General features: G+C 43.6%; 1 protein-coding gene and 1 pseudogene across 1 annotated transcript in view; one reads left to right on the forward strand and one right to left on the reverse strand.

The window, feature by feature from the left end:
• The window catches only part of TXN (thioredoxin), a 14,648-nt gene extending 14,394 nt beyond the window's left edge, over positions 1 to 254 (reverse strand). The window contains exon 1 of the mRNA XM_040631695.1: positions 57 to 254. Within this exon, the coding sequence (XP_040487629.1) occupies positions 57 to 80 (24 nt within the window). The 5' untranslated portion in view covers positions 81 to 254. The remainder of the gene's footprint in view (positions 1 to 56) is intronic.
• A 13,083-nt stretch (positions 255 to 13,337) lies between these two features.
• LOC121103022 lies at positions 13,338 to 14,530 on the forward strand (annotated as a pseudogene).
• Positions 14,531 to 23,275: the final 8,745 nt, after the last annotated feature.

A 23,275-nucleotide genomic window follows, 5' to 3' on the forward strand; every position in this document is an offset into this window, starting at 1 on the left:
CCTCCCCAGCTACGAGACTGCGCGTCGCGCCCGGGCCTTCCCCCGGAAGCGCGTACCTTGCTCTCGATCTGCTTCACCATTTTGGCGGCTGGGGTCTGACAAGCAACCTTAAGAACCGATGAAACTGGATCCAAAACGCCGGACAGAGCTTGCAGAGCGCTCAGCCCGCCTTCCCTTTATAGCAACTGGGGGCGGGGCGGGCGGGCGCGCGCGGCGTGCGTGTTGCGGGGGCGCGCCCGCTCGGGCCTCTCGCGCCCGCCACGGCGCTACGGCCAGGCCCCGCCTTCCGGAATCACCGAGGTCCCGGCTGGGGGCGGGGCCGCTCCCCGGGGGCGGGGTTGGCGCGGACGCTGGGCGGGGCTCTAGGGAGCGCCCTGGGCTCCAAGCCCGCTGCCCCGCCCGCCCGCACCCTGGCTGGGAGTGGGGCTGTATGCTGGCAGCCGAGCGGCCTTTGGGACGCAGGCACTGTGCATGGCAGGGGGAAGCGGGGACGCGGACAGCCATCCCCAGAGCCACAGGGCCACCTGGGAAGGGGTCAGCCGGCCTTAACGGAACGCTCCCACGAAGGGGCCGCTTAGGTAGGGCTGGATTCCTCGAAAAGGTCCGCCACGCTCCCGCCTCGCCAACCCCGCAAACCCCACAAAGTGCTGAGTAACGATGACCAGGAAGTATCTCTGCTCCCCCTCCTCCCTTCGGGAGCTTATCGCGATGGTTGTCTTCTCTTCGCTCCTTCCTGTTCTTTTACTTCACCGATGAAACCGCTGCTCCAGCGTGACACTGCAGTTTAGTGCGGGAGAGACGGCTGGGAACGGGCTGGGTGGGCTCTTGACCGGCAGGCAGCTGTGTGTGTGGGCGGGTGTACTGGCGGCTGGACTGATGCAGTTGTGACCATGAGCAGGTCTTGAGCTCCCGATGCCTCAGTGTTCCTTTATGTAAAATGGGAATCATGCTGGTCCCTAACTCATGCTGGTGGTGTTTTGAGGATTAAATGAAGTGCTTGTAAAGTGATTAGGACAGTGCTTGGCACGTAGTAAGTACTCAATAGTTATAATTAAAGCTGTTGTGAGTACTAATTAGGCTTGCTTGGTGTCATAGTGGGGGGGAGGCATGCTGATCTTGGCGACCTTATATTTATAATGGCGCCAGTACACACATTTGTGTGAGTTTTTTTCTGCCAGTGGTAGAACCTGGAGCAGAGGTGTTGATCCAAGGATGCATGTTGCAGGTTGGGTCTGGCAGGTCAGGGGGCATTGTGAAGTGGGGGGGGGGGTTCAGCAGCTGGAGGGGAAGGTGGCGAAGCTGTTGAGCTGGAGAGAGGAATAAAGGCTTGGAGGTGGGATGATGTTGGAATGGGGGACTGAGAAGGAAATTTCAGGGCAGGGGAGCAGCTCTGGATAGAGCTAGGTCTAGGTGTGAATGGCTGGGATGGTGAAACTGCCCCCTGCCTTCCTTCTCCCTGCTCTTGCAAACAGAGGAAGGAAGAAAACCAGAGGTTTTGAACAGGTCCTGCCAAGCTTCTACAAGGTTGAGCACAGGGCCATGAGCAGAGCAAGGGAGAAGACTCACGTTCTAAGGAATGGCCTGAATGCAGCACCTTTCCCACAGATTATAAGGATTATTGGGTCAGAAAAGAGGTTTTATGGGGTACCAGGACAGAATATATAACCTTCTCGGGGCGCCTGGGTGGCTCAGTTGGTTGAACGTCTGCCTTCGGCTCTTCATGATTGCGGAGTCCTGGGACTGAGCCCCGCGTGGGGCTCCCTGCTCGGTGCGGAGTCTGCTTCTCCCTCTGCTCTTCACCCTGCTCCTGCTCTCTCACTGTCAGGCAAATAAATAAATGAAATCTATTTTTTTTAAAAAAGTGGATATATATATATATATATATATATATCTCCTTCTTCTCTGATGCTGTGTCTTCAGCCCAACCTAAACACCAGTTTCTGGGCTTATCTCTTAGTGGGTACATTTACATGGGAGATGACAATAAATCACGTGCTGTAGAAAGGGGAAGTACAGGTCTTCAATGGCCATCCAAACCACCCTCAGCTGACATCTCTCCAAGGCCCTTCCAGATACACAGTGACTCAGTTGGAGGAGGTACTGACTGCCTCCCACCCTCACAAGACCAATATAGAGGGGCTATGGGGGATGCTACAATTTCAGAGAAAAGGGAACCGGGAGGCTAGCATGTATGTTAAGAGCCCAGACTCTGCAGTTAGACTCCTTGTTCTCATCCCTACTCTACCACTTAGTAGCTGGGGAGCTCTAGAAAAGTCTAAATAGCCTTTCTGTGCCTCAGTTTCCTTGTCTATAAAATGGGGCTAATAATACTTCATGCTGTTCTAAGCATTGAGTGAGCTAAAATATATGTAAGCTACTTAGAACTATGCCTGGTACACAGTAAATGCTATATGATCTATGATTACAGGCTATTAAATGGAATGGTGAAATCCCTCTGGAAATGACAGCAGAGGTGGAAGGGGAGACTATAAAACAGGTGTCAGAGTCCTAAGTGAATTAAGTAATCAGGAAATCAGTAATGAACAGCGAGCTCTATAACAGGACTCTCAAAAGAAAAGGATTTTTGCCCCAGAGAGTGGGAGAAAAGTGGGCTAGACCTAGCCCTAAAGACCAAGTCCCCTGCCTATAGGGACACGGGAAACAGGTCCCATTGTAGCAAGGAGGTGACATTCTGTGAGAAAAGCGAGGTGCTGGGGAATTGTTTGGGACAGTCCAGGGAGGGAGGATTTGTTTGGGCAGAGAGGTGGTGGGAGAAGAGGAGAGATGGGGTGATGTCAAGGCCTCCATGTGAGGGGTTGGTTCTGCATATTAGAACTCCCAGCTGTAAGAAGAAATTCCAACTCAAACAGATTCAACACCAAAAAGAGAATTAGTAACTCATATTACCAAGAACTCCAGACGCCTAAAGATGTCACAGCACCACCAACTCTACTGGTTCATTCTCAGTAAGTTCTCCGTCTTAGGTGAGACTAACGCAAGCAGCTCCAGCCTTAAGTTTCCACCAGCCTCCAATCCCCGGAGGAAAAGCTTTCCTCTCCTTTTTTCTAGTAAATGTCCCGGAGGCTGACCTTCGTTAATTTGAGTTGGGGGTGGGGAGGAAGGGCGTCAGCCTGACTTGAACTATTTGGACTAGGAATGAGGAAAATCCAGAGGATTAGCAGAGAAAGGGGAAAGGGATTCTGGACAGGCAAACATGATACGTCCACATCATCACAAGGAGCATGCGTGATGAACTTGCCTCGGGTTTCTGGGTCAGCTCCGTCAGAGGCCCCCTAGAGGCCTGGAAAACTAGGTTTGCTGTCTTTGTACAGGTCCAAATTTGAAGAAAATGCAGCTCTAAGGTTTCTAAAGTAAGCTTTTGTCAGATCATAGATTTCCCTAAGTGTGGCCCTTGACCATCTCATTCAGCATAGCTGGGGGTTACTTGACGACACTGTAGATTCCTGGGCCACACCCAGACACATGGAACAACAATCTTTTGAGGGAGGTCCCTGGAATCTGCATCTTAAAGAAGTAGCCTAAATGATCGGGTACACTAAGATTTGATAGACTGCCCTGGCATCTTCCGAGGAAGTCTGCATTAGTTTAGCTTGAAGACTGTGGTTGGTGCAGCCACTATGGGAAACAGTATGGAGGTGCCTCAAAATTTTAAAAATAGATACACCATGTAATCCAATAATTCCACTGCTAGGCATTTACCCAAAGAAAATGAAAACACTAATTTGAAAAGATATATGCACTTCTCTGTTTATTGCCCCATTATTTCTAATAGCCAAGATATGGAAGCGGCCCATGTGTCCATGGATAAATGAATTAATTTAAAAAATGTACACATATACACACACAAAATGTAATAATACTCAGCCATAATAAAGGATGAGACCTTGCCATCTGCAACAACACAGATGGACCCAGAGGGTCCATCTTATGCTAAGTGAAATAAGTCAGAGACTGTCTGACATTCCATATGATTTCACTTATACATGGAATCCAAAAAACACAACAAATGAATAAACAAAAAAAAAAGGCAGAATCAGATCTACACATACAGAAAGCAAACTGATGCTTGCCCAAAGGGAGAAGGAGGGATGGGCAAAACGGGTGAAGGGGAGTGGGAGATCCAGCCTTCTAGTTATGGAATGAATGAGTCGGGAATAAAAGGCACAGCATAGGGAAGATAATCAATAATATTGTAATAGTGTTGCATGATAACAGATGGCAGCTACACTTGTGGTAAGCAGAGTATGTTGTATGGAGTCGTGGAATCCCTATGTTATACACCTGACACTGACATAACATTGCATGTCATATATATTGAAATTAAATAAATAATACCAGTCAGGGAGTGGGGCTTGAAGACTGTCTAGCAAGAGAGCTGAGATAGGAACATAGTATGTGATATAAAATTAGGAGCTCAAAATACTATAGTAGAGGAGATAATTGAGGGAAAAGGAATTACTGTATGCGTGTGTGGTTATTAAATGCCAAGCCTGGAGCAAGGCATCTTGCATCATTCTTTTCAACACCCCCTAGGAAGTAGATACTATTCTTCCCATTCATTGCACAGAGAATAAAATCAAGGTTCAAAGAGGTCATCTGGTCACACCAAATGTACTCCGATTCTATTCAGCATTGTAATGTGGGTTCCTAGCCAGAGCAATTAGATAAGAAAAACAAATAAAAGGCATCTGGATTGGAAAGGAAGAAGTAAAACTCTCTTGGCAGATGACATGTTCTTATATGTAGAAACTCCTAAAGATCCTAAAGACTATTAGAATAAGCAAGTTTAGCAAGGATGTAGGATTTGACTCAATATACAAAATTCAAAAAGAATGAATTACTTGTATATACATTTGATAAAAGAAGTATAAGACTTGTACAATGAAAATTACAAAATCTCATTAAAAGGAATTATAATGTTAAATAAATGGAAAGACAGCCCATGTTTATGGACTGGAAGACAATATTATTAAGACATTAATATTTCCCCAATTGATCTGTAGATTGAATGAAATCCCTGTCAGAATCCCAGGTGCCTTTTTTTGCTGAGGTGGGCAAGCTGTTCCTAAAGTTTACATGGAAATCCAAGGGACATAGACTAGCCAAAACAATCTTGAAAAGAAGAACAAAGGTGGAGGGCTTATACTTTCTAATTTCAAAACTTACTACAAAGTTACAATATTCAAAACAATGTGGTACTTGCGTAAGGATATAGATCAATAGGATAGAATTGAGAGTACAGAAATAAATATGGGTTTATTTATTTATGTTGAGTTGATTTTCAACAAGGGTACCAGACCATCCAAAGGAGAAAGAATAGTATCTTCATGGTGCTGGGACAATTGAATATCCACATGCAAAAAGAATGAGGTTGGACCCATACCTTACACCACTCACAAATATTCATTCAAAATGGATCAAAGACCTAAATGTAAGAGCTAAAACTATAAAACTATTAGAAGGAAACTTAAGTATACATTTCTGTGACCTTGGATTAGGCCATGATTTCATAGATATGACACCAAAAGAAGAAGCAACCAAAAAAATGAGATAAATTGGATTTCTTCAAAATTAAAAAAAAATTGTTCTTCAAAGGACACCCAAGAAAGTGAAAAGATAACCTACAGAGTGGAGAAAAATATTTATAAATCAAATATTTGAGAAGGGACCTGATTTTAGAATATATAAAGAACTCTTACAACTCAACAATGAAAAAAAAAAACCTCATTAAAAAAATTGGCAAAGCATTTGAATAGACATTTCTCCAAAGGAGATATACGAATGGGCAACAAACACAAGAAAATATGTTCAACATCATTAATCATTAGGGAAATACAAATCAAAACTACTAGGAGATACCACTTTACACACACTAAGACTGCTATATGAAAGACAAGAACAAGTGTCGGTGAGGATGTGGGGAGACTGGAAGGCTCACACTGCTGGTGGGAACGAAAATGGCACAGCTGCTATGAAAAACAGTTTGGCAATTCCTCATAAGTTAAACATAGGTTACCATATGATCTAGCAATTCCACTTCTAGGTGCATACTCAACAAAGTTGATAATATACATGCACATGAAACCTTGCACATGAATGTTCATAGCGGCATTATTCTTGACAGCTAAAATGTAGAAACAACCTAGATGTCCACCAACTGATGAATGGATGACAAAATGTAGTGTATCACACAATGGAATATTATTTGGCCATAAAATGGAGTAAAGTTATGATACATGCTACAATACAGATAAAACTTGAAAACACATTCAGAGAAAGAAGCCAGCCAAAAAGGGCTACCTGTTGAATGATTCCATCTGTCTGAAATGTCCAGAATTGGCAAATCCATAGAGTTCAGAAGTGAGTGGTTTCCAGGAGCTGGGGGAACTGGGGAATGGGAACTACCAATGGGTATGGAGGTATGGAGGGTATTTTTTGCTTTTTTGTATTTTTTTAGGTCTTGAATATGTTCTGGAATTAGATAATGGGGATGATCATACAACTTTGTGAATATACTAAAAGCCATTGAAGTATAAAACAAAATTGGGATAAGGATATCTATTCTGCCTTCACAAAATCATCTTATATAAATGAATATGTTCTGCAAATTCTTAAAAAAGAAAAAAAAAGAAAACCCTTTCCACAGAAGCCAGGTGAATCCAGTTCTTGTAATTCTACTTTGGAAACCTTATCTCTTCAAAACTTGTGAGTTGATGGGAGTAGAATATCTTTGTCCAATGCCATTAACCACTGATCTAGAGCCAAGGGTGATCCTGACTCTTGTGAGGAGGACAACTTGCTAACCTGTAACCACAAACCAACCAGGAAGTACATATTCTTATGATCTGCTCCTTACGTAGGTGTGGTATGCCAAGGCATTCGGTGGCGCTCTACTAACAATCCGACTGTGTACAATTATTCTTACAAACAGGTAAACTTTAAGGGAAGGAAACTGATCCCATAAAAGAGTTTTACATGGTTGGATCTTCACACATAAAAGAAGTGTTCAATCAAAATACATGGTTGTAAAGGATGTCAAATCCTAGAACCATTTAGACATCACTTGAATACAAAGAAGTAATTAAGTGGTCCAATAAACACATTCAAGATTATTCTGATATGGCAATTTTGAGAATATGGTCAAAGTATCACAAGTCAAGACATGAACACATTATCAGTCAGATTGTTACATGATCTTGGCCTTTAGCTTTTGTTTATCTTTGTAACTTGGTACACGTTTGTGAAGCATGGTCTATCATGACTCTCCTCCCAGGGAAGCAGGGGTGAGTCCTTGGATTAGAGTCTCTATCAGAAATAAAGGGGAATTGAAGAGACAATAAAACTTGAAAATGTATCATTGTAAGTAAATGTACACCAGATGTGACGTGATCCTTATTTTGCTCATAAAGGATTTCTTTACTCCAATAAAGCACTTGGAATTTCTTCATTTCTCCTTCTGCTGCTACCCTCCTGGTTCCGACCAGTCCATCCCTTACCTGGACCACAGCCGTGTCTTCGTAACCTATCTCCCTTCCACCGTTCTTGCTCCCTCTACCCCATTCTTCACACCCCAGTATGGAAATCTGAGCATGTCGCTCCACTTGACACCCTTCAATGATCTTTTCATCGCTCCTTGAATAAAACACAAACGCTGACTATGGCCACAGGAGCATGCTTCCCTCACTTCCTCTCCCCAAAATGTTCCCACATTGGGACCAGCTCCAAACTCATGAAAGAGGACACAGGAGTCAGACCCACAAAGATCAAAACATCAGCTTTATTCCTAAAAATGCTGGACTGGAAAACAGATGTGCAGCTATAATCAGACCTTCTTGGGAGACAAAATTTCTTGCAGAAATACAAGGACTGAGGTATAGGGGTTTCATCTCCACTTACTTCAGGGCCCTTTCTGTCTTATTTCTTGATGATTCTAGAAACCAGCAAATACTTTGTCTAATACTAAACTGGCATGTTTATGGCATCGTTACCATGTTAACACAATTCTTAAAACACCTGTAGAGACACTGAGCTTTCTCTCCCCTTTGACTTATCACTTTTCTGATTTACAGGACATTGACTGTAGTGTCACTCACACTTAGTCCTTTTCTCAGGAACACATTTAGAAAACTATGAGAAATCTGATAACTGAACCAGATTGTAATCTAGCACTGTCCCACCTCCGCCTGAACCACGCAAACAAACCAGTGAGTCGCTTCCATGTAATCCTGAGCTGAGGGCAGGGTTTTGTGAAATAACACATACTGAACGTTAGTATCAAAATTATTTGTAGACCCCAAACAGATACAATCTCATTTAACTTTTAACCATTCCCACCTAAAGACAAGCCATGAGCTTGTGGAAAGTAGAAAACATGGTCTAGACTGCCAAACATGTATCGAAACCAAACATGACCTGCAAGGCAGCTGAATTAAAAGGTAATTTATGGTGTAAAACTCTGGTTTTGCATCATGCCCTTTATGAAAAAACCAAAACAATAAAGTGTGGTCCCAGAGTTGCTTCTTTGGGTGAAGCTCCCCAGACTGCTTGGAAAGCAAGTAGACGACCGCTATGTTATTACAGAATTACACTGTAGCAACTGCTTTGCCCTATCAGTTTCTTCCGTATTGCTATCCCCACGATGGCGATGGGAGTCTCTAGGGCAGGTAGGAATATTCTTTTGATGGGGAGGAGACGGAGACACCTGAAGTTCCAGGGTCTACAGCAGGAGATGCTGGAGGAGACTCTGCCTGATAGTGACCCAGAAGTCCCAGGCTTGGCTGCGAGTGTTGTTCATTCTGGACACTCTCACTCACATTTGCGAGTGCAGGGGGGCCAGACCCTGCTGTATCAGTTACAACTCCGTCTATTCCAACTGACAGAAACCAAACGGACCTAGAATGAGGACTTTGACAATTCTAGTGGTAGGTCTGGCATGGAAACTTGATGAAGGAGGTCCAGTGATGTCACCAGGACCTAGTTTCTCTTTAATCTTCGGTTCTACAAGCTCTGCTTCACCCTATTTTCAGACAAGCCTCTTTACTATGGTAGCAGTTTGGTTGCTGCAGTTCCAAACCTAAATTCCTATCACTTCAAATCCCGGGAAAAAGGGCAAATATTTTCCTTCTTCAGGAGCCCTAGTCCAGGTCTTATTGTGTCCTGTTGGTTGTGGTTGAGAGGACCAGTCATTATGGTCACATATGGGACCCGGCCAAGGTCACATGCTCCACCACTTTGGCTAGACGGGGACAATGAGAAATAGGATCTTGTAGAAGGAATCTTCAGGGACCACTCAGCTTCTTTAGGATGGCAGGCTGTGATTTTATTATCCCTCTTAGATTTCCTATCGTGTGGGGCTATACTTCCCTATGCAGAAAAGAGGGATGAATGCTGGGTAAAAAAAAAAAAATCCACCACCCCTTTTTGTAGTCTGTGCATGTTTAAAATTATCAATTGTTCAGAGAATCTTTGCTTCAGATTTGGCTTCTAGAGCCATGTCAGCAGCTCCAGCTGTGAAAGAATAAGCTGGAAAAGCCCGGAGAGGCTGTGTTCAGCATCTAAGCACCAAGTTCAACAACCTTTATCATCACTTAATAAGCCAGTAGCCCAAGAGACCCAGTATGCCCTGGCGTGTGTGCAAGATACAAATTTCATGATCTGGAACCAAGATGCTTCTTTCATATCTAGAGAAGAAAGAAGGGCTGTGTTTCAGGCCTATAACCATCAGTGCAATTAAATTGCTTCATTATATGACCCAATGACAAGTAGCAAATTAGCATCAGCCCCTGATCCCCAAGAAGAAACATATTATTCTGGAAAAGTAAGAAAGTTCAAAGGAATACAATAGAATGTAAGAGCCAAAAAGTAATAATAATGCTTTTCATGTTACAGGTTTTCAATGTATCCATATTATTAAACTTGGTAATAGGGTGATTATTTATATGAGAAGAATTTAGTTTTATCAGTCACGACAGGCTAAAGGAAAGGAAGTGTCCTAACAAGGGAAAGATGTTGTCTCTGCCAGGATTTTGTGATCCTTAATTTTTAATTCATCTAACATTCCAGGATTGTTTCCATTTCACACTTAGGTCAGTTGAAGCAAGAGGCATTTTGTGAAATTCCTTAAGCCACTGATAAAGCAGAAGCCTAGGGGCCAGAATTCAGAAGGCAGCACCATCCTACTTCTGCTTTAAAAATGTTCCTTGTCCTCTCTCGTCCTGATATCAATGCTAAAGGACAGGTTCAAATTTTTGTAATGGACGTTGAGGTTTGTGTGATACTAGTTCACAGTTGCAAGCAACTGAAGTTTATGCTGCATGATTGAGTCTCACAGAATTTCTGGTAATGATGCAGAAAGGCTTGGAAACTGAGCAGGAGCAAGGGAGGGGGGTAGCAGCATGGACCACATTCAAAAACCAGCCACAAACCCAGTCTGGTTGAGGACCCTCTTGCCATTGCCACTGAATACTCTGATGCCACTGGATTATAGTTGGATAAAACAGGATGCTTAGTTAAGTTTGAATTTTAAGTACACAATGCATGAGTTTTTGGAAGTATAAGTATATCCCAGGCAGTATTTGAGATATACTTATACTGAAAAAATTATACTAAATATTATTTGTTTTTTATCTGAAATTCGAAGTTAACTGTACTTTCATTTGCTGAACCTGGCAACCCTCCACTAGAGGTATCTGTTGTTGCTGCTGCTGTCCCTGGAACCAGCTACCATAACATTCTAATGGATTTTTCAGGCCATTTCTGGCTCTTGGCATCATGGGTTCCAAAAAGAACCTCACTGAAGCAGTTACGTGTGATCGGTGGAGTCTCTCGTCCATGCCCCTGCTCTGGCTGTGAGAAAGGTCAGAGAGCTGATGGTGTCTCCATTGTTCTTGGAAAGTGGCCTCTGTCTTCCACTAAATCTTAAATTCCTCAGACACGGGGTGGGGCAGTAGTGAGGTTCAGATATCAGGGGAGAAAAAAGATCAATGCCTACTCTGTTTTCCTTTAACATAAATTCTTCCTCTTTCTCATTGCCTAACAGCCAGTGAGCTGGGGGCCAGGCAGGATAATGTAATTCTCTTTGCCAGTGACTGGTTCAAGAACCCAGATCTAAGCCAGTTAGCATATGGCATCCTCCTGGCCACAAGGACTGTTGCCGGATTGGCCATGTGATCCAGCCTGGACCAAGGAGATGAGAGGAAAGCATTAGAAGATTCTAGGGAAAGTTACGTTATTCCTGAGAATTACATTAAAAAACGATCTCCTCTTCCTCCGGTTATTGTTTTGGGTACTCGAGAGGCCTGGAAATCCTGCGCCATCTTGCTTCTGGCCTGAGATAAAGAACAGAGAGAAAACAAAGGCAGAAAGCATCATGGTACTCGCAGAGAAGTAGAGCTGGAACCACTGGACTAAGTCCCCTGACGCCTGTCCTACATCTGGACGTTCAGTTCTGTGCACCAATACATTTTTGTTTGGCTTAAGCAACATCAAGTTGGGTGTTCTCGTACTTATAGCCAAAAACAACCCAACTGAAAAAGGGGGATTCATGAATATGCGAGCCAGTTTTGGAGCTTGTCATTTGTTGAATTCTCAAAGTTTAGCGTAATGTGTTTTGACTGAACTAGAAATTATTGCTATTATGAAATTGTGAGGCAAAGATTAGTATTTAAATTAATGCAATACAAACAACTAGAGAGCAGCTTCATTAAGCCAGGGAGAGAAGTGTGTATGATTAGTGCCAGATTTTTGCTCTTTTTGCATGAATGCCCTCAGGATGAGCCAGCCTCTCCGGGAGTACCCTCTGAGGAGAGAAACATTTAAATTCCTGGAAGGGCCAGCAGTACAAACATAAGCAAGATTTTGGAAAACATTTCCCACCCTCTTTCTTTCTTCGTGAGGTGGATGGCTGCTTCTTTGGCCTGCCTAGCAACCCTCCCCCCTTCTTTGGGTGGTAACACCCGGCTTTCCTTGGGGTACCCTCTCTCCTCCATTTCTTGTCGTCCTGTTAGGACCACCCATCCAGGTGCCACACCTGCTCCTACCACGAGGCCCAAGGATGGGCATGTGACTTCAGACCAAACTCTCTCAAAGAAGGTAGCTCTCTAGGCAGTGATGCAAGAGGGAGACTCACTGAACTCATTCCTAAAGGGAATTCCTCATGGGTCCCTGCTCTTGACATGCCTGGAAATGCCTGATTCCAGTCCTTTCTGAGGCTTGGCTCTGGAGGCCTCCCCAGTGGCTTTGTATCAGGTAACCAGAGGGAATTTCTCTTGCATGCTGCCAAAAGCTTTAGCTGACATGCTCCACCGAAACAATCCTTGAACACACCACACCTTTAAATAGGAGCTAGCTTCTTAATTTTTAAGAGGCAGATATATAAATCTTTTTATAACAACTCCCATCAGATGGCCAAATTATCATACAATCAATTATTGCCAAAAATTTTCTTGGGACCTGACATATAGGAGATGACAGTTAATTTGAAGGATTTATTTGAAAAACACTTATCTAGCACTTATCATGTCCAAGGCATTGCTTATTTGCTTAATCCTCATAACCTAGTAATGTAAATAGTATCGTTACCCCCATTTTACAGATTTTGAAACTGGAGCACAGAAAGGTGAAGTAACGTGCTCAAGGTCACACAGCTAGTGAATGGCCGGGTTGCAACCTGACCCATGGCAGCCTGACTCCAGGTCATGCTCTGATGCACTGTGTAAGACCTGGCATCATCAGAAGGCTGAGACAAACTTTAACATTGACTTTTAATGCATAAGATTAGGCCTGTGTAAAAGCATCTTGATGATAGAATGTCCCCTAGTCCAGAAGCAAGAAAGATAAACAGTCGGCTGAGGCCCCGGGGGTTCTAACTTTCAATTTTTGAACCCAGTGAAAACTGCTTGGGATTTCCAGGGGCAAAATCCTCATCTAATTAGTTAGCAAGCACAAGCTAAGTCCGAACACCTGCTGCTGTTTTTCTTTCACTATTGCCAGGTGCTCCACGAGCAGCCTCGGATCAGTAAGTAATTACAATGGAGGCTGAATAGAATTAATTATGTAACTTTAACTTATTAGGTTTATTTCCATTAAAATTGCCCCATAAATCTGGGATATTTTAAAGGCTGCCATAGAAAAGGGGAGAGCAGAGGACTAAAGCCTTTTTTACATTTGACTCAGCTCTGAGTCATCCTGCACAGCGTGAGTTCTCTCGTATCACCACAGTTAACTCTAGTTATATCTACGGAGTTATTCGCCCATTCAATCCACTAAACATACTAAGTTCCTGCTAAGTGCCAAGTGCCGTCCTGGGTCCTGGGATTATGGCAGGGAACGAGCAGATGAAAATCCTGGCCCTTGTGGCCCTTACTTACAGTTTTTGTGGGGAACTGTAATTCCACCGCCACAAAATTGAAAAAGCCTGAATTTCTCCCAGCTCTTGATGGTTTCCATTGCTACAATGAATGAAAGGATGGGTTCGCCTGAAGGCTGTGCCGAGTCTGTGAGTCTGTGCGAGGTTAGGTGGCCTGGTACTTCCCAAGGTGCCCAAGGGAAGGACACCGTGGCCACAGACTGCTTGGCAGAGGCCATAATATCACGATTCATTGCGTGCCCAGGATTTTGTACGAATACGCCATGCGCTTCATACAGTCTAACACACTTCTCAATCCAAGATCTAAAAGCAGTTTACTGCATCTCCTCAGACTGCTGCCTCGGGCCTTGTCCTTTCTTCTCTTGTCCCCGTTCCCAAAGGCATATCTTTCCCCACACCCCACACCTTGGGCATGAACTTCTTGCCGGAAGCCCATAAAGACTAACTGGTGTGAAAATGAAAAGCCAAGAACTGATGGCTTGGTCTCAACATACCCAACAGTCTGTTATTTCAGGGGAGTTCATTTCAGAAGGAAAATGGGTCAAGTTTGGAAAAAAAAAAAACTCACATGGATCCTACCGGTACAGCAAGAGGTTGGGACAGCGTGAAACACACACCAGGAGAGGACGGTCAGCTGGTGGCGTGGCGGCGGTTCTGCGACTGCAAGGAGCTAACTCTTCATGATGAATGTATCTGGTGAGGCAGTTCCAGCCATCAGTCGGGAGGCCGATGCCTAGAACTCCCCGCAGGTGTCGTCGCTGACGATGGAAGCCCAGAAGCAGCTGCTCTTCAGGAGCTTGAGGGAGAAATGGGCTGTGAAGGTGACCTTGCTGAATGACTGGACCCAGGTTTGTCTCACTGTACCTACCACACGTGGCGACAGCAACTACTAACGGAGATGAGGCTGAAAACCCAAGTCCTGAGCCAAAACAAGAGGATGGAGCATTTGTGGAAGTGCTTTCTTGATCAAGGAATGACCTGCTGAAGAGACCCGACACTCTGGTGGCTGAAGAACGTCCAACAGTGGATGCCAGCAGCTATTCCTGGGCTCTGGCGCCAAACCGTGCAAATGTGAAGCTGTTTGAGGCACCTTTCCTGGAATTTGAAGGCCAAAGGACAGAGGCCATGTGTTTTTGTAAATGAGACCACCAGGCCTCCTTCACTAAGACTTTGTGTTCTGTGTAGTTTCATGTAGATTTGAAATGAGCTTTTCCATAAAATAAAAGCAGCCCAGGATGCAATCAATCACTCAATCAACAATTTGCTGATGCACCTGTTTTCACATCTTAACTTCTCTGGAATTGAGGGTGTCTTAGAAGCCATGGCCTCTCCTAGGTGTGGTCCGCAGGGTACGGTAGTGATGTGAACTTGGGCATGGCTGTTTGTTTTCAGCATTTCAGTTGAGTTACAAGCCTTGCTACTGCATGTGTTGAGTTATTTGTTATTTATAACAGCTTCCTGGTTCTTGCTTGAAACCTTCTGTTGACACCTGCTGCTAAGATCATCTTACAGAATGGGCTGGTTTTGTTTGGAAAAAGCCTCAGTGATAAGAAAACATTGGGTTCTAGCTTAATTGGTAGGTTTTTCTTTAATAGTATATGAGGCGTCTTACAATCAAGGGCAACTTGGAGTCAATAAAATACAAAATTATTATGCTCACTTTATAGATGAGAAAGCTGAGACACAATCATGTGAATTAAGTTGCCCCAAAACCCAGAGCTAGTAAGTGGCAGAGCCAGGATTTTATCCTGAACTGTGCAGTTGATTTAAGGTCTAAACACTCAGTTAACCATTGTACCATACTATTCCTTGGTACTCATGCAGCTGATCAAGGAAGGCTATTGACCTGATTTACTCAATTGGCCAACCGAGTCATTGGGTGCCCCATATACTGGTGACAGGTCCAGCAGTGAGCAAGGACTTGGAGCTTCCCTCACGGAGTGCATAACTTAATAAGGGTATAGGTCTTAATTACATAATAGGAACAAATGGAAAGTTGCAACATGTGGCAACAGAAAGGAGAACCATACAGTGCTATTCAATTGTAAAATGAGGGCACCCCTTCTTTTTTTTTTTAAGATTTTATTTATTGAGAGAGAGACCATGCACGCGAGTGAGCATGAGTGGGGGGTAGGGGCAGAGGGACAATCAGACTCCATGCTGAGTTCAGAGCCTGACTCAGGCTTGACCCAATGACTCTGAGATCAAGACTTGAGCCAAAATCAAGAGTCAGTTGCTCAACTGACTGAGCCACCCAAGCACCCCAAGGGACCTCTTTTCAATCTGCGAAATCAGAGAGGGCTTCCTGGAAGAAGACTCCTTTGAGTAAAGGTAAATAGGCAAAGAGGTGGGAGGGAAGAACATCCCAACAAGAGGAAACCACATGTAATAAAGGGCCTTGTGGTGGGAAAGAGGTTAGCACCTTCTCAAACTGGAAAGAAGCCAGAGTGGCTATAGCGAGTGTGTGTGGACACCCCCACACAGATGGGGACCAGAGTGTTCTGAGATGAGGGTAGAGAAGTAGGTTGGGGTAAGATCACACAGAGCCCCGTAGCCATGATAAGGATTCTAGTCCTCATCCTGAAAGCAGTGATGCTCTCCCAGAGTCTCATCTTCCCATTATTGTTCCCTAGCTCTATTTCAGTAAATCTGAACTTGTCCCAAAGTCTGATTCATTCTCTATGGCTGAGAATAATTTTTCTGGAAGCCCTTGATAAGCAGCTATCCTGTAGAACATACAATTATTTCCCTTACTATTTAAAACAGTTCTCATCACTTGCATATGATGAAACTTAGCCATAAATAAGAGAGATTTAAAACTGAATTTAGATATGGTACTACGATTGTCTCAGTCTGTTTGGGCTGCTATCACAAAATTCCCCAGATGGGGTGGCTTGTAAACAACAGAAATTTATTGCTCACAGTTCTGGATGCTGGAAGTCGGAGATCAGGGCGCAGGCATGGCTGGGTGAAGGCCCTCTTCTGGTTGCAAACTTTTATTCTCACATGGTGGAAGGAGCTAGGAGCTCTGTGAGGTCCCTTTTATGGGCGCTTTACCCTCAGGACCTAGTCACCTCGTGAAGGACCCACCATTGGTAATGGTATTTCAAAATACGAATTTGGAAGGGAACACCGACACTTGGACCATAGCAATGGTTCTCCAGACTTGTAAACTAGTATGTATAGAAAGAAAGTTGAAACAAAGTTTGTTTGCCTATGTGTAAACACGTGGCATAGAGATGTATGCAATGTACTGAGATCATATATATTAAACATACCATATTTAATTCATTCAAAGATGCCCATTTTTTTCATTGAAATTATGACGTGTCTTACAACTAAATACACATCTTGTGTATCACATCTGAATTGTCACCATCTAGTCTTTCTTGGTGATATATAACATAATTGTCTTACGGTTAGTAGTGTCTCAGATACAATAAAGTAGAATGCCTAAGAGTCAAGTTCATAGAAGCAGAGCCAAAGACAGGTATTGGGGTTTACATCATTCATTGAGAAGTGCTCATTCAAAAAAGCCTGTAGGGGAGGGAGTGAAGCAGGAGAGGGAAGGAACAGAGCTCAGCAGGGTCTCAAGTCAAGACTAGCCTTTGACTGATCCAAAGGAAGTAGGTTCTGAAGCATATAGCCCATCACGGTTTTACTCTCTTGGGGCAAGTGCTCTTTTGTGCCACCCAATTAGCTAGTCATTGACTACGGGCTGCTTTTAGAGAGGTCATAAGCTCTTGGGCAAGGGGCTCCCATCAGCCAAGGGTAATCCTCAGAAGAAGGAAGGCAGCTGGAAGCCATTATCAGCCAACAGTCACAACAACTGAAGGTTGGGGACCTCCACTTGGGGGAGGGGATCTGAGGGGCACAACACCACCCACTAGAGGAATCCCGCTCAGCTTCAAGATTCACAGTGCCCACAAAGTAGAAGCCAGCTCCTCTCAAGAATCATCATCATTATTTTGTCATGGTGTGATTTGCAATGTCCTCAATAATATACTTAGAGTAGACTCATCACCAAGTATCCTAGGGCTGTTTCTTCCAGGTCTCCTGAGGACAAGGCAAAGAGATGCTGTCAGAAGCCCCAACTGCCACAGGCATAGATAGAGCCACTCTGATCTGCATGTGGCCAATCTGGCTCCCAAAGGAATTCCCAGACTCTTCACATCCCAGGAGGGGCAGGAGGTGGGTGGGCGGTGGTTAGCCCAGAGATGAAAGCATAAAGCAAGTGGGAGTGTGTGTTCTGTCCCCTGCCCCACCTTTCTAGAGTTTTGTCCCCGCTCCTAGCATCCATTTCTCTACCCACATCACCACCACTCTTTGTCTGCCTGATCTCTAACTTTGAACTGTTCTCAGAATGTTTCTTTCTTTCCTTTTCCCCCCAAGGAACTTACTTTAAAAAAAAAAAGTGTTACTTAGGAATTTTATGTGCTACCACCTGGGTATATTTGCATTTTAAAGACCACTGGCAGAGGATACTATTTACCGTAAGGAAATGAATAACTATTGGTGTAATTCAAGGCATCTGGAGTCCTTTAAATTATTCAACACGGACAAGCTCCCCATACAAACTACCAACCTGGGATGAGTGAGTAAGGAAACAGCAGAGAAAAGTTGGAAAGATCTAACTCTGCTCCTTCATTTTGGCACATAGACTATTCCATGCCGCTAGCCTTAGCTAATTCTTTCTCTCCCTGTATCTTGACTTTTTTTGCACAAAAGAGTGGCCAGATGGATGGCATTCCCAGGCGTAATCAAGGGCATATGCAAGGATGGGATAATTCCAATATATTAATTTTCCCCAGCAACGACACAATTCCCCAGCAATGACACAATCAACAATCACTGAATGTTTTCTAGGTGTCAGGTCCCTTTTGGTCCCCAAGCCTTGTAAAGGAGTGGTCAGTGGACTTTCTGGTTAATTAGAGCTCAACCTTCATCTTTGGATCCTTTTTACCTGAATCAGTTTGAGTACACATTTGAGCTAACCTAGAAATGAACATGAAAATGATGAGAAAAAAAAACACTTTGACCAATGTAGTCTTTCCTAGATTGAGACTTAGCATGGGGAAGATTCTGGCTCAATTAAAAGAGATGTAATAAGGCAGAGAGGGATGGGGTCCTAAGGATACAGAACTGTAAGGGAGCTTAGAGTTCCAACTTTCTCATTGGCAGATGAAAAAATTACATAGCAGGTAAATTATCTAAAGCCACAGAGCTCCAAGAAGACTTGGTGGTGGTGGGGGGGGGGGCAGGAAGATGACATGGTTATAAAAGCAGGTGCCAATAAGGACTTTGCTACATTTAAGTCAAGGTATTTTAATAAGTAGAAGTTTGAGAAGTTTGAGAATGGCTGCAGTTAAACTAAGCTAGGAACAAGAACGAAGACTAGCGAATGGCTTCTATCTGATGTGTATTCATTTTTTTAAAAAGATTTTATTTATTTATGTGACAGAGAGACAGCCAGCGAGAGAGGGAACACAGCAGGGGAGAGGGAGAGGAAGAAGCAGGCTCCCAGCCGAGGAGCCCGATGTGGGACTCGATCCGGAATGCCGGGATCACGCCCTGAGCTGAAGGCAGACACTTAACGACTGCGCTACCCAGGCGCCCCTGATGTGTATTCATTAGCAATCATTCCAAATGCTTTTCCTGAGCAGGTGGTGACAAGGGCAACCCCCACCTCATGGAGAGATGTGCCCCAAGGTGGGTGCCTGTGATTAGGGCACATAGCCAATAGAACATCTTGGTGGAAAATGTGGGAAGAACAGTATTTGTGCCAAAACTGTTCTTTAATATTTTAAGAAGGAAGTGGCTAGTGTTTCTTATCTGCCCAGATTTAGTCTATCAATGATTTATGAAAGATAGTGTGCAGTCTACCAGTCACCTCCAAAGGCTAATTTTTGGTCTTATCTAACCAAGGGTGGTTAAACGTCATCAGCTTTATAAAAGGCACTGAAGTACCGAACATTTCCAATACCTCAGTCTCTTTGGAAGTCTAGAAGACGACTACTCTTTATTGTACATTTTACTAGAGCCCCTTGGAGGATAAAAAAGAAGTCGAAAGGGGCGCCTGGGTGGCTCAGTCATTAAGTGTCTGCCTTTGGCTCAGGGCGTGATCCCAGAGTCCTGGGGTTGAGCCCCACATCGGGCTCCTTCGCTGGGAGCCTGCTTCCTTCTCTCCCACTCCCCCTGCTTGTGTTCCCTCTCTCGCTGGCTGTCTCTATCTCTGTCAAATAAATAAATAAAATCTTAAAAAAAAAGTAAAAAATTAAAAATAAATAAAGCATGTACTCACATGTTCAAAGAGATTTTGATCCGGTTGCAACAGAAGGAAAAGCATAATTATCCTTACCGCCACCATTAATATGCTTGAATACTACTCTGGATAGGTACCATACAAAACACTTCATGTACATTATTCCACTTAATACCCGCATTGACCTTTAGGAGATTCCATTATAACCCGATTTACTGATGAGAAAACTGAGCCCCAGAGAGGCTTCCAGCTTCGCAGTGGCTGAGTCATAACTGCAAACCCAAGTCCGTCTGACTTCAGAGCTTGTGATCCTTCCATCACTGCACGCTGCCCTCCTAGGAAAGCTTTCCTGCAAAGCATGGTGATTAATTTCCAACCTGATTAATAGACACAGAACTGGCCCCAACATAGAGTAGATTGGTTCTTGGCTGCTGCTACTATTTATTCTGCCCGGTTTTGGATTCGGTACACTAACTTCTCACCCTCATAATGTGATTTGTGTGGGAGCTGATTATAGACTTTAAAGTATATAGAAGCCGTGCAGTGTGTGACTTGTTATTATATGTGTTAAAGACAAGATAGAGAATGACACAGACACCTTTTGCTCCTTCTGACAGGCCTAGTTTATAGATTATGAATTAAATGTGAGCACATTGTCTTTCCTCCTTCCAAACCTGCATTTCTACATAGAAATAGAAATGCATTCCTGATCTTAACTGAAATCCTAGGGTTTCCTGTGTGTGTCTGGGTAGCAGTCGTCCATCCAACAGTTACCAAGCCTCTACTAAGTGCCTGGTGATGTCCTCAGTACTGAACGCACAAGGACGGAAGACCACAGCCTTTGTCCTTAGGAAGCTGAGTCTCATTGGAGACAGACATAGAGTTGCCAAATTTAGCAAATAAAAAATACAGGATACCCTGTTAAATATCGCATGAAACATAATCACACTAAAAATTGTTCTGTTTATCTGGATGATATAATTTAACTAGGTGCCATGTGTTTTTAGCTGGTAACCCTAGGCAGACATAAAAATCCACCACACGTAACAAAAAGATGGCGGTTCTAATGGTTGTGTACACACGGCTCTGTAGGCACACAAGAGGAGGACGCCCAAGGGAGCCTTCACAGGACTGTGTGGGCCAACTTAAAGGAATGGTGCCTTTGCAGGGTGATCTTGAATAAGATTTGATAGGCAAAGATGAGGGGAAGGAAATTCCAGATGCAGGAAGAGCACAGAGTTTGACATAATGCCTGGAGTGTGTGTGGTCAATGGGAGAAGGGCAGAGATGAATGTGAGGGGCAGGTCATGAAGGGCTTTGGCAGAAAGGTGAATGATTCAGACCTCATTCTGCCATCAGTAGGAAACCACCCAACCAAATACTTTTTCTTATTTTTTCATACAATCAGACTTTGACTAAGAAGTGTTTTATTACAAAATGTGGGCCATGGACCAATGTTACTGTGAGAGGTAATTTAATCATTTCTGATGATTTGGCATAGTATGGGGAATGCAGCATTAAATAACTTGACTCATGTGGGGTAAATGTTAATCTGCCTTTTTTTTTTTCAGTTTAAAGCTTTTATTTTTATGTGTACGCTTAAAAAATTTAAGTAGATGTTAATTTTTAGAACAGTTTGGGGTATAAGAGACATTGAGCAGAAAGTACAGAGTTCCCGTATATCCCCTCTTGGTTCCTTTTTTATTGTCTTTCAATCACTTATTACACAAGATGAAAATCTTCATTTGGTGTTATTCTACCCTGTTTGGTTTTGTTTGTTTGTTTGTTTGTTTTTTAAGTAACCTCTACCCCCAACATGGGGCTCAAACTCATGACACTGAAAGCCACTTGCTCTACTGACTGAGCCAACCAGATGCCCGGTGCTATCCTATATTTAACACCTTTCTAGTAGTTGTTCTTTGTGTTGGAAGAGAGGGTGGGAGACAGTGGGAAAGGGAGAGAAAGGGAGGGATGGGGAAGAGAGCATTCAGGCTTTGACTCTTCGACCAGCCACAAAAATCAGTTGTCTTCAATGTTTTTGTTTATGAAGGTTTTCTTCCACTTCTGAGAACAATATCCATCTTCCACTTAAGGTTGGTGATAAAAAGTTTTGTTGCAAAAGAAGTTTATTCCTGTATAAGAAGTAAATAGATAAAGTAGATGGTAAAAGTGGCATGTGAATGACTAAAGCTTGGAAGATGCAGGGCTAAGGCTGAGGTTGCCTTCTTACCTGGTGGGCTCCCACTAAGCCTTTTCAGCATGATGGAGTTTTCTGGGGAAAAGCTCCATCTTTTTGGGAGAATGAATAAAGATTGCCTGGGAGAGCAGTGGCTTTACAGGAATCCAGTATATTGCTCAAACTCTTTCCCCAGCTGCTCTTCTCTGACCTCTCAGTCCCATCTGGTCACATGTTCCTTTTCTTAAAAGCCCTGACTATGAGGAACAGTCAAATGAATGCTTCCTTTTAAGAGGATACCAACATGAAAATCCCAAATATTTGCCTTTAAAAACTTGATGAAAAAAAAAAAAGACTCAAGATTTTTAAAAATAGTTGAGTACCCATGACACATCGACAACTTCGTGGTGATTTTCAGGAACATTCTGGGAGAGAAGACTATTTATTAATTTATGGAAGAATTCTCTGAAACCCGTTTTCTGGATCAGGGTACAGGGGCCTGCATGATATCCATAAAGGGACTGACCAAGGCAGTGGATTTTACTTGCTTTGAGAGAATCGTTTATTCATTCATCCTCCTTTTAATTTTCTCTAGCACACCTGGGTTCCCATCTGGGCTCAGCCAGTTATTAGCAGTGTGACCCTGAGCAAAGAACTTCATCTTCCTGCACTTCCTGTCTGTAAACTGAGAACGGTAATACTGTGAGAATGAAATGAAATAGTGTGTGGACTTCTCGAGCCCCACTGTTTATCGAGAGTTGCAGCTTGGGTTCACCATGTCCTCTTGCCTCACGGATGATTGCAATCAGTGCTCTGAAGTGCTCTAACAGTGGTGCTATGAGTGTGGACCAGAACAATCTGGATTCCTCTCATGATCCTCCACCCAGCTTTGAATTCACGGTGTGGGTTATGTGTACTGTGAGAATGTGCATTTTTAACAAACTCCCAGGGGATGCTACTGGGCCCCAGACCCCAGTACTAGGTCATCCCCAACAAAGACAAAACCCTCAGGCAATGGCTTTCAGCTGTGAGTCACCAGAACCTACTTGGAGAAGCATACTGTACATTGTGACCCTCGTATAAACATACATATAACTGAACGAGTTTCATGAAATGATAGCTATCATTGTGACAGTAAGTGCACTCTGATATTTCTTGTTTTAAGGGAATGCTGAGCCATAAGTTGCATTTTATGAACCATAATTGGGTCGTGCCTCAGTTAGAAAATACTGTTAGAGCTTGGTAAAAAAAATGCATTGGTAAAAAAGTGCAACTCAGCATTAAACCACAAGGCAAAAATCAAGTCTCATTCTCTTTTCCTATCAAAATAGAAAGGACATTATAAAGCTTGGACTCTTTCTATTCCTAGGCAAGAGAAATCACCCTGGGAGCTTGGCTGCGGAAAGCGGGACGGAGAAGATCGTTGTCCGGCGAATTCTCTTGAACGCTG

This window comes from Ursus maritimus, unplaced genomic scaffold (genome assembly GCF_017311325.1).
Source record: "Ursus maritimus isolate PB19 unplaced genomic scaffold, ASM1731132v1 scaffold_17, whole genome shotgun sequence".
Lineage (NCBI taxonomy): Eukaryota > Metazoa > Chordata > Mammalia > Carnivora > Ursidae > Ursus > Ursus maritimus.